At 36.5% G+C, this 15,467-nt stretch overlaps 1 protein-coding gene across 1 annotated transcript in view; it reads left to right on the top strand.

Moving 5' to 3' along the window:
• DNAJC13 (DnaJ heat shock protein family (Hsp40) member C13) overlaps positions 1–15,467 on the top strand; it is a 123,699-nt gene that overhangs the window by 85,052 nt on the left and 23,180 nt on the right. Inside the window, exons 39-46 of the mRNA XM_033212670.1 lie at positions 336–455; positions 1,845–2,024; positions 2,735–2,902; positions 4,829–4,942; positions 6,749–6,865; positions 10,514–10,691; positions 12,451–12,542; positions 14,023–14,122. Of these exons, the coding sequence (XP_033068561.1) occupies positions 336–455; positions 1,845–2,024; positions 2,735–2,902; positions 4,829–4,942; positions 6,749–6,865; positions 10,514–10,691; positions 12,451–12,542; positions 14,023–14,122 (1,069 nt within the window). The remainder of the gene's footprint in view (positions 1–335; positions 456–1,844; positions 2,025–2,734; positions 2,903–4,828; positions 4,943–6,748; positions 6,866–10,513; positions 10,692–12,450; positions 12,543–14,022; positions 14,123–15,467) is intronic.

The following is a 15,467-nucleotide window of genomic DNA, read 5'->3' as shown; positions in this document are numbered from 1 at the left end:
AGGCTTCATACAGTCTATGTTACGTTTTCTTTTGTGACTTTTTTACAGCCCTTTAAAAATCTAAAAACCATTCTTAGCTCTTTGGTAGTACAAAGACCATGGTCAGTTTGGCCCATGGGTTGTAGTGGCTGTGGTTTGCCAGCTACCCCAGCATTTATAGGAGGTCTTGATGAGAAAGACTAGTGATCTAGTAAAGACGTTCTATTTAGTTTTGGAGCATTGTATATACCATTAAGCATTATTCACAAATCTCTGCTGGTTTGATTTCTAATGTGTTAAATAAGGAATGCCTGTGTGACTCTACTGGTTTTTTTGCTCTGTTGTGTTGTCTGTAGGTGTGTGGACACATAAGTAAATGCTATAGTGTGGCTGCTCAGTTTGAAGAATGCCGAGAGAAGATCACGGAAATGCCTAGCATTATCAAGGATCTCTGTCGGGTACTATATTTTGGCAAGGTAGAGTTAATCTTTAATGCTTTCTAGATACAGAGACAGCAAAGTGTCTTTTTGTCAACTAGCCAGTTCCTAATTTATAAGCACATTGTTTTCCTAAAGTTATTTGTCAGTCAATTATTTGGATTTCTAAAAGTGTTTTTCACAGAAGCCTTGCTGTAAATGGAGGCTTTGTTTCTAGGCTGGCCTGCAAAGAATAAGACTAAAGTGATATACCTAAAGGGAAGTGGGTTCCATCTGAACATTAGAGTGAGTGGCAGGGAGAAAAGAGAAGCCTGGAATAAATAAGTCTATTAAAAGTAAAAGGCCAGCCCGGTGTGGTGGCTCACACCTGTAATCCCAGCAATTTGGCAGGCCAAGGTTGGCAGATCATTTAAGGTCAGGAGTTCGAGACCAGCCTGGCCAACACTGCAAAACTCTGCCTACAAAAAGTACAAAAATCAGCTGGGTGTGATGGCATGCGCCTGTAATCCCAGGTACTTGGGAGGCTGAGTATTTGGCTGAAGAATAAGCAACTCCAGAAAATTCAACCGTAAGGAAGAGTTTAGCTGGCATGCTGACACCCTATGTTGCTAGAAAACTTGCTGTGGCTAGTGTGACTGAGGTATGTGATTCAGAGGTAGCCTGGGCCACTACGCTCCAGCCTGGGCAAGAGATTGAGACCCTGTCTCAAAAAAAAAAAAAAGAAAGAAAAGAAAAGAGAGGGGGCCATTAAAACCTGAAAACTGGAGAGTTCAGGCACTGCTTGGTGGGAAAGGCTTTAGAGATCTGAGAACTTACTATTTCCTCCCAATCCAGACCTGAGGAAGGTTGACTGTGGGTAGATGTGATAGTTGACTGGGAGGGATAGAGAGATGTCTTAGATAACTGGGCAGAGTGAGAGTTGTCTTGAATAAAACAGGATTGAGATGCTGATCTCATACTAAAGTATCAATAAGTGAGGGAACTGATGAAAGTATCTCCTCTACTATGTCTACTTGATGTCCTTAGAAGTATTTGATTACAGAATAGAAACTCTGACATAAATTTTTACAACTGCACAAAAGTTATTGTTACATTTAAGATCACTAGCATGTAAGTTGCTATTGATGCCATGTCACTATTTTTAAGAATTAAAAATAGAAGAAATAAGAAACTATTCCCAAGTCTTCTGACACTAGCCTTAAAGGTTGTAATTCTGGTATCTCGTTATGAGGTCACTTTTAATTTTAGGCTTTAAAGGATATAGGATTCAGATTTAAATTGGAATTGAAAATACAAGAAGAGGTAAACATTTTACAAAATAACGTAGTTAGCTTGACATACGTGCATAACCGGTTCCTCTTAGGAGTTTTTTTTTTTTTTTTTTTTTAAACTCTGTAACAACTAATTCTCTCATTCTTTTTCTCTCAGAGTATTCCCCGGGTGGCTTCTCTTGGGGTAGAATGTGTCAGTTCTTTTGCCGTGGATTTCTGGCTACAGACACACCTATTTCAGGCTGGAATTTTGTGGTATCTGCTTGGTTTTCTGTTTAATTATGACTATACACTAGAAGAGAGTGGCATTCAGAAAAGTGAAGAAACAAACCAGCAGGTAACTTTAACGTTGCTTTAATACTGAATTTGAACCCAAACTATAGGTTAGTGCTAAACTAATGCAAAGCAAAGCTGCAGCTATCCAGAGTCCCCAGAGATAAATTGTTTTTCAGGAAAATTAGGTTTATTGCTTTTTAAGACCCAAAACTTTTAGTCGTAATTGCTTATGCTGAAAGGATTCAAGGCAAGGGAATTTGCAGTGGCATATACTGGACATAATTTAATACTTTCTTAATTACTCAGAGTCAACTTTATGATTGCAAAATTATGGTTGTGTAACACAGGACAATATAATGTTACCATCAGACAATTGAGGCTAGCTCCCCTAAATACCTGAGTACTTGTCTGATTTTTATAGGTTTTTTTTGTCTCTTCTATGTGCTCTCATTTATTGCTCATATTGTAAATGTGTGCTTCTAGCAGGCAGGGCTGCCTACCTATCCCCTCCTTCCCACATTACCACCAAATGTGCTTCTTCCTGTTGTCTGTTAGATATACTGCATTGGGTATAAGTTAGTCCTTCTAAGTAAAAAAACAAGCCCCAACACATGAACTTTCTGGTATCAATGTTAGGTACTCTTGTACCCTTTTTGTTTGGTTGGCTTTTGACTCCTTAAATATGTTCCATATAGTGTGATTCAGTAAAGTTATAGTATTACCTGTGTAAGATAACAGATCTACTTGAACAACTTAATTTTTTTGTAACAGGAGGTAGCCAACAGCCTTGCCAAACTGAGTGTCCATGCTCTGAGTCGCCTTGGAGGGTATTTGGCTGAAGAACAAGCAACTCCAGAAAATCCAACCATAAGGAAAAGCTTAGCTGGCATGCTGACACCCTATGTTGCTAGAAAACTTGCTGTGGCTAGTGTGACTGAGGTATGTGCTTCAGAGGTAGCCTGGGTTTTAATGAATAGTGCAAGATCCTTTAAGCAGTAAAGTAATACAATAATATTGATTTAGGAAACCTAAAAATTAAGAACGTTCACATTTGTTCTCTCAAGCAAGAAACTCACTTTATAGTGGATTGATGCTAATGATGTCAGTTCTACAAGTCCAGTTTTTGCAAGGGCAAATTAACTTTGTTTCTCAGCTGTGGAGCCCATCATAATTCTTACCAACCTTGAGTCACAAAGGGACAGGACAAGAGAGTGAAGTTGGAATGGTGTTTCACAATGGCAGACTACTGGGAGACAGGAGACGCAGAGTCTATTTCAAGCTATTTATTGTAAGCCATAGCTTATTCAGATGCAGGGTTAAAATCCTGAAAGTAAATACATATATACACGTGTACATATATATGTATCTGTGTACATACATAGATGCATTACAAAAATCAGTATGACATGATAGATCTCCCAACCTCTTTAATTTCTTTTGCAAGGATTATTGAGAAATAATCTAAGAATATAGCATTAAAGAATTAGGTAAACTAGAAATCCGTTAAATAGGTTACTATTATCCTTTAATTGTAAACAGAGTACTGAAAGGCATTAAAAGATTTTAAATGAAGACACTAGATCCTATGTTTGGTATAACAAAATAAATGGATTGATAGATTTGTACCAATATGTTAACTGTAATTATTTCTGAGTGGCAGAATTGTAGGCACTTTTTCTTTTGTTTTCTCTAATGATAAACTGTTACTTTTGTAAGTGACAAAATCCTCAGGTTTCCAAAGTAATTTTACAACTTTTAAATAGCTTATTTGTTTTTAATCCAATGTGATTGAGTCCAGTTTTCAGTGCTTGCCATGCTTTTCAGTCCCCATGTGTGAAAGGCAGTGGCTCTAGATGCCACTGGTTTTTTTTGTTTGTTTGTTTGTTTTTGTTTTTTAATCTTGTTTTTGTTTTTACTATTTTTCCTAAACACTAGACGACCAGGACCACTCTTGATGTTAGTTATTTTCCTGGACTTTTTACTCAACTATGTGATACATTTTGCTGACTGAAAGCATTCTCTCCAAAAGTGACAACAAGTTCGGGATTAACTTCTATAGCCATCCCCACCAAAAAATTTTTATAGCATTTCAAAATTAAATGTTGGCATGAGCTTCATCTGGATTTAATAAAATGCTTAACAAGAAATTAGCCTTTTGAAAACAAGGCTTGCATGTCTGTGTAAGATGGAGGTTATACTCCTCTGTTTTCCTATTAGCAATAGACCTCTGTAAAAATAAAAGCTTTTTATTCAGACATTTAAGGAATTGTGAAATGTCTGTGTTTACATTTCAAATTGAGGAGAGCTTAACAATAAGAAAGCACACCAGTTGCCTAAGCAGCCATAATCTATGCCTGCAGAATGACTGCACAGCCTTCAGTATCAGGGTGTGGTCAAGAAAATCTAGCTTTCTCCCCATAAATTTTATTTTCCTTCATACAGGTATGCTTCTTAAAGACTTGGTTTTATTTTCAAATACATGTTTATAAAGGTATTATGTTGTGATTCTTTTCAAGCTTATATTCACAATGTGTTTATTAAATACTTTAAAAATATTGAATTTCACTATGGCACAGCAGATTTTGAGAATGTTGAAGTCAGACTCAGTTTCAGATCCCAGTTTCACCAGTTACCAGTTGTAAGACCTGGGACAAATAATTTAATGATTTGCAGCCTTAGTTTTTCTCAGCCGTAAAGTGGGTCATATCAACAAACTTGTTAGAATTATTGAGATACTTATTATTGAGGTCCATTTTACTATAGGGAACTATTTTAGTATTTGGCATATGATAGACAATTTTAATAATTGATAATGTCAATAATTTTTTTCACTAAATGTTATAAAACAGTAATATTGTCTCCTAGATTTTGAAGATGCTTAACAGCAACACAGAAAGTCCGTATTTGATATGGAACAATTCTACAAGAGCAGAATTACTTGAATTTCTTGAATCCCAACAAGAAAACATGATTAAAAAAGTATGTCATTGTTTTATAAATTTCTTCGGTAATTTATTCTGATGGAATCTCTGGAAATATAGCAGTGTTGATTAGAACAGAAAACTATTTCTCAGTTTAGTGTCAGTCAGTATGGCTTTCTGCTATCTAATATTTGGCCCATTTAAGAAGAGTATTTTGTTGTATGTGGTAATACATCAGGATTTTTTATTATTGTTACCACTTATATACAGCTGTCTTCTATTTTAACCAGTTTTTTAACCCAGAAACCTTATTTTAGTTCACTCCGACCTCTTTTCCCTAGTAAGTGAAAGTTGCTTTCCAGTGTCAAAACTCAACATTTTTTTCTACCCTACCACCTTTAGTGGAGAAGCTATTACTAAGCCATGGGAAAAAAAAAAAAAAGGCAGTAGGATGGGCAATAAGGAGAAGACCTGGATAATCCATACACTAGATGGTTGAATCTTGATGACTTTGAAGATAATTATGTGTGTGGCTTTGGAAATTAGAGTAGCTATTACTGTAATATCTCCATTATTTAGCGTTTTTGAGCTCATTCCATGTTAGTACTTAGAACTCTTTATGGATAAAATTTTTGAGAATTGCAGAGCTAGGGAGAACAGCTTTCACATTTCTGTACATTATCTTTGTTTTTTTTTTTTTTTTTTGAGACAGAGTTTCCTTCTTGTTGGCCCAGGCTGGAGTGCGATGGCGCAATCTCGGCTTGTTGCAACCTCCCCCTCCCGGTTTTAAGCGATTCTCCTGCCCTGCTCTAGCCTCCCGAGTAGCGGGGATTACAGGCATGGGCCACCATGCCCAGCTAATTTTGTATTTTTAGTAGAGATGGGGTTTTTCCATGTTGGTCAGCCTGGTCTCAAACTCCTGACAGGTGATCCACCCACCTTGGCCTCCCAAAGGTCTGGGATTACAGGCGTGAACCGCCATGCTCGGCCTTCTGTACATTATCTTTTGCCGGAATAGACATAATAACATCTCTTTGTTTAGCATTTTATAATTTATTGTATACTTTTACATGTTATTTTAGTCCAACCTAAATTCATTTTGGTTTCATTCTTAATCTTCTTTGGGACTTTTTCTCCCATTCCTCTTTTGTTTTTCAGCACTTTTGTTCAGTGTATTACTTCTTTTTTCTTTTTCTTTTTTTTTTTTGAGACACAGTCTCACTCTGTCATCAGGCTGGAATGCAGTGGCGTGATCTCTGCCCACTGCAACCTCCGCCTCCCGGGTTCAAGTGATTCTTCTGCCTCAGCCTCCCGAGTAGCTGGGACTACAGACGTGTGCCACCACGCCCAGCTAATTTTTGTATTTTTAGTGGAGACAGGGTTTCACTATATTGGCCAGGATGGTCTCAATCTCTTGACCTCATGATCTGCCTGCCTCAGCCTCCCAAAGTGCTGGGATTACAGTCGTGAGTCATCGTGCCTGGCCCAGTGTATTACTTTTTAAAACCCAGTCCAAATATGCTCATTTCTCAACTCTGTTGTACTACATCTTACTAGGTCTGATGTCTGCTGAGTTGATTAAGTATAAAGTGTCATACTTGTTTTATAATCTCTTGCTCTAAGACTTTTGTTAGCTGACCTCTGATCCTTTGAAATTTTAAAATGAGTTAATAATAGTAATATTTGGAATAAAAAAAATGTAATTGTGTGCCTATTCCAAAGTCATTTTAAGTGCTCTGACATGTATCACACCACATTTTTTCTCTAGAAAATGCATAGATCTCTCAAGTTATTTATCTGTTAAGTTATTAAACTGAACATGGATAGATTTACATCTAACAGTCTATTTTCATCTTTTAAAAAGGGTGATTGTGACAAAACTTATGGATCAGAATTTGTCTACAGTGATCATGCCAAAGAACTTATTGTAGGGGAGATTTTTGTTAGGGTGTATAATGAAGTTCCTACTTTCCAACTGGAGGTAAGCTCTCTGCTTTTAATTTTATCTGATACCTTTGATCATCTGTTACTAAAAGTTACTAGTTTAGTCACACTATATAGAAGCACACTTCATTTTATTGCACTTTCTTTACTATGTTGCTTTTCTCTGTAAAAAAAAAAAAAAGAAAAACAAATTGAAGGCTTGTGGCAACCCTGTGCCGAGCAAGCCTGTTGGCACCATGTGTTCACTTCATGTCTCTGTGTCACATTTTAGTAATTCTCTCAATATTTCACACTTTTTCTTTATCATATCTGTTATGGTGATCTGTGATCAGTGATGTTGCTCTTGCTAATTGTTTACATAAGATAGTGAAGTTCATCAATAGTGAACTTCATCAGTAACTGTATATGTTCTGATTGTTCCACCAACCATCCGTTCCCCAGTCTCCCTCTCCTGTGGCCTCCCTATTCCCAGTCAACAATATTGGAATTAGGCCAGTTAATAACCCTACAAGAGTCACAGGTCTCTCACTTTAAATCAAAAGCTAGAAATGATTAAGTTTGATGAGGAAGGCTAGTCAGAAGGTGAAACAGGCTGAAAGCTATGCCTCTTGTGCTGCACAGCCAAGTTGTGAATGCAAAGGAAAAGTTCTTGAAGGAAATTAGAAGTGCTACTCCAATGAATACATGAATGATAAGAAACTGAAACAGCCTTATTGCTGATATATGGAAAGTTTTAATGATTTGGATAGAAGATCAAACCAGCCACAACAGTCACATAAGACAAAGGCTAATTGAGAGCAAGGTCCTAACTCTCTTTAATTCTGTGAAGGCTGAGGGAGAGGGTAAGGAAGCTGCAGAAGAAAAGTTTGAAGCTAGGGGGGTTGGTTCATGAGGTTTAAAGAAAAAAGCTATCTTCATAACATAAAAGTGCAAGGTGAAGCAGCAAGTGCTGATGGAGAAGCTGCAGCAAGTTACCCGGAAACTTAGCTAAGATAATTGAAGGTCACTACACTAAAGTTTCTAATGCCTTCTATTGGGAGAGCATGCCAGCTAGGATTTAGCTAGAGAGGAGCAATCAATGTCTGGCTTCAAAGCTTCGAAGGACAAGTTGACTGTCTTGGTAGAGGCTGATGGAGCTGCTGACTTTTATGTTGAAGCCAGTGCTCATTTACCCTTCTGAAGATCCTAGGAACTTTAAGATTGATAAATCTGTTCTCACTTATAAGTGGAGGCTAAACAGTGGGTACTTATGGACATAAAAGTGGCTATAATAGACACTGGAGACTACTAGAGGGAAGAGGGGGTGGTCAAGGTTGATACTGTAGTCAGTACCTGGGTGACAGTCATACCCCAAACTTCAGTACTCCAGGTGACAAGCTTATAAACCTACCCCCGAATCTAAAAGAAAAGTTGAAATTATTTAAAAAAAAAAAAAAATGCTAAATCTACTCTGCCTGTGCTCTATAAATGGAAAAACAAAGCCTGAATGACAACACATCTGTTTATGCATATTTTACCGAATATTATAAGCCCAGTGTGGAGACCTACTGCTCAGTAGGTCTCCACACCTACTGGTCACCCAAGAACTCTGCTGGAGTTGTACAAGGAGATTAATGTTTTCATGCCTGCTAATACAACATCCATTTTGCAGCCCATGGATCAAGGAGTAATTTCAAGTTTTACATCTTGTTATTTAAGACATATATTTCATACGGCTATAGCTGCCATAGATAGTGATTCCTCTAATGGATGTGGGCAAAGTAAATTGAAAACCTTCTGGAAAGGATTCACCTTTCTAGATGCATAAGAGCATTTGTAATTCATGGGAGGAGGTAAAAATATCAACATTAACAGGAGTTTGGAAGAAATTGTTTCTGGCTCTCATGGATGACTTAGAGAAGCTCAAGATTCCAGTGGAGGAAGTCACTGCACATGGGCTGGAACTAGCAAGAGAACTAGAATTAGAAGTAGATCCTGAATATGTGACTCAGTTGCTACAATCTCATGATAAAACTTGAACAGATAAGGAGTTGCTTCTTGTGAATAAGCAAAGAGTGGTTCTTGAGGTGAAAGCTTGTGAAGATGCTGTGAACATTGTTAAAATGACAAAAGATTTAGTATATTACATAAACTGAGTTAATAAAGCAGCAGCAGGGTTTGGGAAGATTGACTTCAATTTTGAAAGAAGTTCTCCTGTGGATAAAATGTTATCAAACAGATCACATATTACAAAGAAATCTTTCATGAAAGGAAGAATCAGTTGATAGAGCAGACTTCATTGTTTTACTTTGGGAAGCCACCCCAACCTTCAGCAGCCACCACCCTGATTAGTCAGCAGCTATCAACGTCAAGGTGACATTCCCACCAGCAAAAAGATTGACTTGCTGAAGGCTTGGATGATGGTTAGCATTTTTTAATTAAGGTATGCATATAGTTTTTTTAGACTTAATACTATCGTACACTTAATAGTAGACCACAGTATAATATAAAAATAACTTTTTTATGCAGTGGGACACCAAAAAATATGCTTTATTTCGGTGATCTGGAACTGAACCCACACTATCTCTGAGGTGTGCCTCTACACTGAAATAATACCAAATGCTTGTGATGGGGTAACCACTGACAGCTTGTGAGCCTCTTTATCTTGATTGTTGAAGAACTGAATTTTGTGAAGTTTGTTCACAAGAAGTTGTTCCTTGCCCAGCTTTTTCTTATATTTTATGCCTACTGCTATCCCACTGGGCCATGGCCTTTAACTCAGTAGTCCTTCATGGACGTACAAGGCCAATTACATGCTCATTTCATCACAAGGGATATCAGACCACCAGACCTGAGGCTTCCTCTGGCCAGTATTAGGAGAAAATATAGGTTGAAAATAAAGATTTTTTTAGAAGATGACTGGAGTCACATCAGGTCATCTTTTGTAATGATTCCTAATCACTTCCAGAAGCAACTGAGGAGCTTCTTCTGAGGGCTTGGGGATCATATAGGGAGTTTTTGCTCTCATTTTTTGTTTTTTCTATTTAAAGACAGGGATCTCACTCTCTTGCCCAGGCTGGTCTCAAACTCCTGGCCTCAAGCAGTCCTTCTGTCTCAGCCTCCTAAGTAGCTGGGATTACAGGTGCAAGCCACTGCACCTGACTTGTAGGAGGTGGCAAAGAGGATTTGGTGGTTGATTTGTTTGTAAGAAGGAAAGAAGTGAGGCTTTGTTTTAGAGTTTGCTCTTAGAAGAAAAATTTACTAAGCCAAATATATATCACTTATCACAGAGTAATATATATGTAAATAGTTATTAAGCAGAATGAGTTAAGTGACTTGTGAAGTCCCTTTGAAAATTGTCCTTTGAATCTATGTTCTAAATTTTATGTAACTTTTAACTATAAAAATATAACCAAATTTTAGAAGTTCTATATCATATTGTTACTTCGATTGATAAAGGGAGGAGGTATTCTAATCTCAGAATTGTTACACTAAGATACTAATGGGAGTATATCAGATCTCTGGAAGTTGAGAAATACCGTATGTTTCCTGCCCTCTACATGTCCCCCATAATGCCTAGGTGTATTCGTATGTATGTATAATTTTATCATGTATATTCACTTTCATAGCTTAAAGTTCTTTCTTTTGCTATGGAGTTATTTCTTAGGGCACCCATGTTTTTTAAATACTTGTCTGCTTTGATTAGGTTCCAAAAGCTTTTGCTGCAAGTCTCTTGGATTATATAGGCTCCCAGGCCCAGTACCTGCACACATTCATGGCCATCACACATGCTGCAAAAGTGGAGTCAGAACAACATGGAGATCGCTTACCGAGAGTAGAAATGGCTTTGGAGGCTCTGAGAAATGTCATAAAATATAATCCAGGTATGTGACTAAACCTTTGATCAGTATAATACAGGAGCCCTAAAAATTCCAATAATCAATTTGATCGGGGAAACTCAGGGAAAATTATACTTGGTTATAATGTATTAATATAACATTACAGGGAATTGACCCTGTAATATTTTTACAATAAAAGTTAAGCTGGGGGGAGAGGTCAAGGCACCATGTTTAGAAAAATTCATGTCTTTATGAGAACATGTATCTAAATGAGTTGAAAAGGCAGAATAGTTTGATAGCATAAAATTTCGCATTAATGTCATAAGTTAACATATCAAGTATAAGTGCTTGAATTAGAGTTATTTAATAAAAAGTCATCTAATTTTTGCCTCCTTTCTGGTCTCTAACCAGTGCCATGTGCATATGGGCACTGATATTTTTGAAAAATTGCCTGAAGTTTTTGGTGTATAAAAATTGAAATAAAGATGTGAGAGTTCCTACTCTTAATCATCTTTAAGAGGACATTTCCAAAAATATTACTCTAGCCTGACTCCAGGGAGATGGGTGAGTGAAAGTCTAACAGCTTCTTTCAACTCTAACTTTGATAATAAATATAGAATATAAACCTAAAATAATACAAATTCAATTTAAGTTACTTGATCTTTTAAAATAACATTAAACATTACCTTTCAGGTACATTTTTACTCTTCTTGGTATGTATTAAAGTACTGTTAAAATTCTGACTTTTGGATTATTGCCAAAAAGTTATTTAAATAACAGTAATTAAATATTGGGAAAATTACGCATTTACAAGATGTACATTGGGATGTTATTAAAGACAGTGTTATAAAATCTGAAGAAAACGTTGTCTTTTTTTTGGAGTTGTCAAAGTGTCGAATATTGCTAGTGGTGTGTTAGGTACAAAGAAATTGTAGCAGAGCAGACTGTTGATTTGGAATTTGTAAAAAGTTGAAGAAAGGCCTGTGCAGAAATCCTTCTGATAATATCTATCACATTTATTAGAATTAACTCTCTCTTGTAATTTAGAAGTATGCTTTGTGTGTCATTAATGTATTTGACAGTTATTCCCTATTAAGAAGTGGTTTGAAAATGAATTTAAAAGCAACATATTTATAGAATATTCTCAGACTCTTTAAGGAGGCTTACTGAGAAAAGATAAAAAATTACACTGTTTTACTGCCACATAGAAAAGGAAGAATATGCTGAACAAAACCTGTTTCATGCTTTTGTTTTATTAACAACAAAATTGGGAGTAAATATATGGGATTAGGATTTGAGGTAGGTAGGAATGGAAATACCATTTCATTTTATGTATTTTCACAAGGAGTGCTTTGTATATTCATACCAGTTTGTATTATAGTTAAGTGGCAGAGTTCTAACCTAGTCTTATTTAAAAGCCAGATCATGTCAGAGTCTCCCAAAGTATAACTAGGTTGAGGGGGGTAACCCTAAGGTCTAGAGGTAAAGAATAAAATTACTACCTTACACTTTAGATTTTTGAGCTATATTTGGATTGTTTATTTGATAAAGGTCTTAGCCTGAGGGTTAGGGGTGGAGATAGGAATGCAAACAAAGTAAACCTAAAAAGCTCTAGTACCTTACGTTTTGCCTTTTCAGACTTATGGCTGCTTAGAGGTCAACCACTTACTTCATGTCACAGATGTTTAGAAAGGGTTATCAGAGACTTAAAATTGACAGTAAAAAAGTTTATATCGGTTTTCTGAAGCTAAATAATTTCAAACATCTCTTGGAAATAAAAAACCATTTTATTCTTATTCTCTAGGTTCTGAGAGTGAATGCATTGGGCACTTTAAGTTGATATTTTCTCTTCTCCGAGTTCATGGAGCTGGTCAAGTGCAGCAGTTGGCTTTAGAGGTAAAAATGTTTTGTTACTAAAGCATGTTACTTTTCCTACCATTTACCATGTGTGATTTGAGTCTTGATCAGTCATTGAAGTTGAAGTGTGCTTTTTTGTTTCATCATTTTGCCTATTTAAGCCACATCAATATTTTTTGAAACTTGAATTAACATGTCAATTTGAAGAGTGAATATTGCACAATTGCACAATGTCGTTCAAAGTGGTTCTCTTTCTGTTATGCGTTAGGGCTTGGGATACTGTTTTACAGTGTCAGGTATGGGTTAAGGAATGGGCTTTACTGGGGAAGCTTAGAAGCCACACATCAGCAAGAAGATGATGCAGCGTTTCCCTGATTGCTGTGTTCCCATGGAGAGACGTATTGAGGCCATATCTGTTGGCTGCATACTGTGGGTTTGCATTCCAGAGGAGTGATCCTTGTTCCTCCCCCTCAGCTGATCTCCCTTCTTACAAATCTAGTACAAAAGCTACCTTTTCTATGAGGGTTACAGACAGACACCTGGGTGTGCTGCTGTTATAGGAGTGGCCTAAAAAAGCCAACTGCCAGAACCCATGGGTCTTAAGAGTCCAAGAGAAGTTGGAGTCCCCTTGTTCAGGATATTGAAGCCACTAGTCTCATAGGATGCTGTTTAAATGTAGCCTTTTCTTCTGAGAGAGAAGCAAGAAGTCCCTAGTCACAAGTAGTTCTTTGTCCAGGCAACCCAGACTTCCCAGGATTATTTCTGAGATCTTTATCTTTGTAACACACACAGTTTATTGCACAGAACACCAAATGTAACCCTGCAGTAACAGGTATATAGATGGTTTATGAATAATTTGTGTAACATGTTCTTAGATACCATTTTGGCTTAAAACAGATTTTTAATAGAATAAAAAACTTTAAATTGGTCAACAAGCTTAACAAGCAAGTTATTTCAATTGAAAAACATGTTTTCCTACTTAATTCCTTCAAGCATCTTGTAAGTTTTTAAATGAACGTTATTAAATCTAGGATATGTTGCACTGAGACACTGACCAATGATGTTTAGATGTATACTCTAAAAGAATTGAGTGGTCATCCTTTCCGAAAGAAAAACATATCTGTTTGTTTATAATAGAAAGATAACCCCAATCTGTTGTGCTGGGTGCTGAAGACATTTACTTTTTTCCTCTAAAAGTAAAAAAGTCCCAGTAGTGAGAATCATTATTTTCCTAATCACCAGCCACCACCCAAACTCTGTAACTGGAAAACACTATAGTATGTACCTTAGTTCTGGAGCACGTATGGGTATAGGATTGAAGGCTTCTTAGAAACCTCAATGTATTATTTCCAAAGAGATTAAAGTAATAAAGGCAATCTTTTAAAATCAAACTCTTATCTAAAAGTTAAATGTTTCGTCCCCCAAGCATTTGTCTCACTTGTACAGTCTATATGACTTAATTTGATTTAGGTTCAAAATTATTTCTGAAACTTTTACTATCCTGTTGATTAATTTTCAGGTTGTGAATATAGTGACATCTAACCAAGACTGTGTCAACAATATTGCTGAATCAATGGTTTTGTCCAGTTTATTGGCTCTTCTACATTCGTTGCCATCAAGTATGTATGCAGGTGGAATTTTGGAAACCACAGCAGGATCCGCCCATGGAAGGGAGTCGTTGCATAATTGATACAAAACCTCAAACAAATGTCATCTATGTTTAGTTTTAAAGTGTTCTTTACACTAGATTTGTCTTCCTAATTATGTTTTACATAGGTTATTGTCTTGCATTTCCCATGTCAAAAGTTGACAGTTGGGGGTGAGAGAGGTCCAAAACGAACAGAAAATAACCTGGGATTTTCAGTTTGTTGAGATCCATACATGGGTAATTGAGAATTAACTAATATTTCATGGCTTACTAAACATAAGTAATCTTGGATGATAGAAAACATGCTTAAGATACTGATGGCCTTGTATTCAGCTTAGTGTTCAAATTTGTGTACTTTGTCTTTTGCTGATTTGATATTAATAAGATAAAATACCAAGGTGGTTTAAAAAATATCCCAACCTTATTTCCTGAATACAGCCTGCCCTAATCTATACAATTACCTAGTCTAATGGTTTGTAATTATGCTAAAACCAACCCTGAGATTGCTTTTCAAAGGCAGGAATATTGAGTTTGTAGGCAATTACATGTAACTCCAAACTCACCAATAACCAGAATACATTGCTTAGTTGACTTTGCCAATCCCTTGGAAGTCATGTTAATCTTGAATTCATGTCTGTCCACCTCCTTAAGAGAAGGAACCATGTCATTCATCTTATATACCAGTGGCTTGCTTATTTTTGGTGTTATGTTTGGTAAATTGAGTTGAATTTCCATGGAATTTTTTTTCTCTTCAATACATGATATGCTTGAAACAGGTCTTTAAAATGGCAGCTTTGTAAAGTCATTTCCAGATTGTTTTTATCATATCTGTAACCTTAGTTTGTTTTTCTTTTTTCTTGGTTTTCAGTAGCTTTGTGAGACTTCAAACAATGAAAACTAAACTGGTTGGTGAAGTAAAGGATGTTATGGAACTCATAATTTTTATTATATAGTCCAGTCAATATTTTAATCTTACAGGGAAAATAGCTGGCATCCAGATATTTTAGCCTACTCTCTATCATTCAGATTTCAGACTAAATTATCTTACTCTGTTTGCTAAGGTACATTGTTACTGTTCTTGTTGTTTTCATGTCAGCCTAATACTTTGCAGCCTCTGCCTTATTTTTCAACACTTTATTCGTTTGGCTGCCTGTCTGTCATTCCCATTTGACTCTTGAAGAGTTAAGTCCAGTAAGCTATACTTGCATATAATATGGTAGTGACTGGGTGAGAGGCACACAGGCTTTGTCCAGAAGGATGCAATTATGTCTTAGAATGGAACCCGGTCTTACAACTGCTGCTTCCTACTTTTTCCC

This window comes from Trachypithecus francoisi, unplaced genomic scaffold (assembly GCF_009764315.1).
Source record: "Trachypithecus francoisi isolate TF-2019V2 unplaced genomic scaffold, Tfra_2.0 Lachesis_group0, whole genome shotgun sequence".
NCBI classification, from domain to species: Eukaryota; Metazoa; Chordata; class Mammalia; order Primates; family Cercopithecidae; genus Trachypithecus; species Trachypithecus francoisi.
This window is presented reverse-complemented; position numbering and strand designations above follow the sequence as displayed.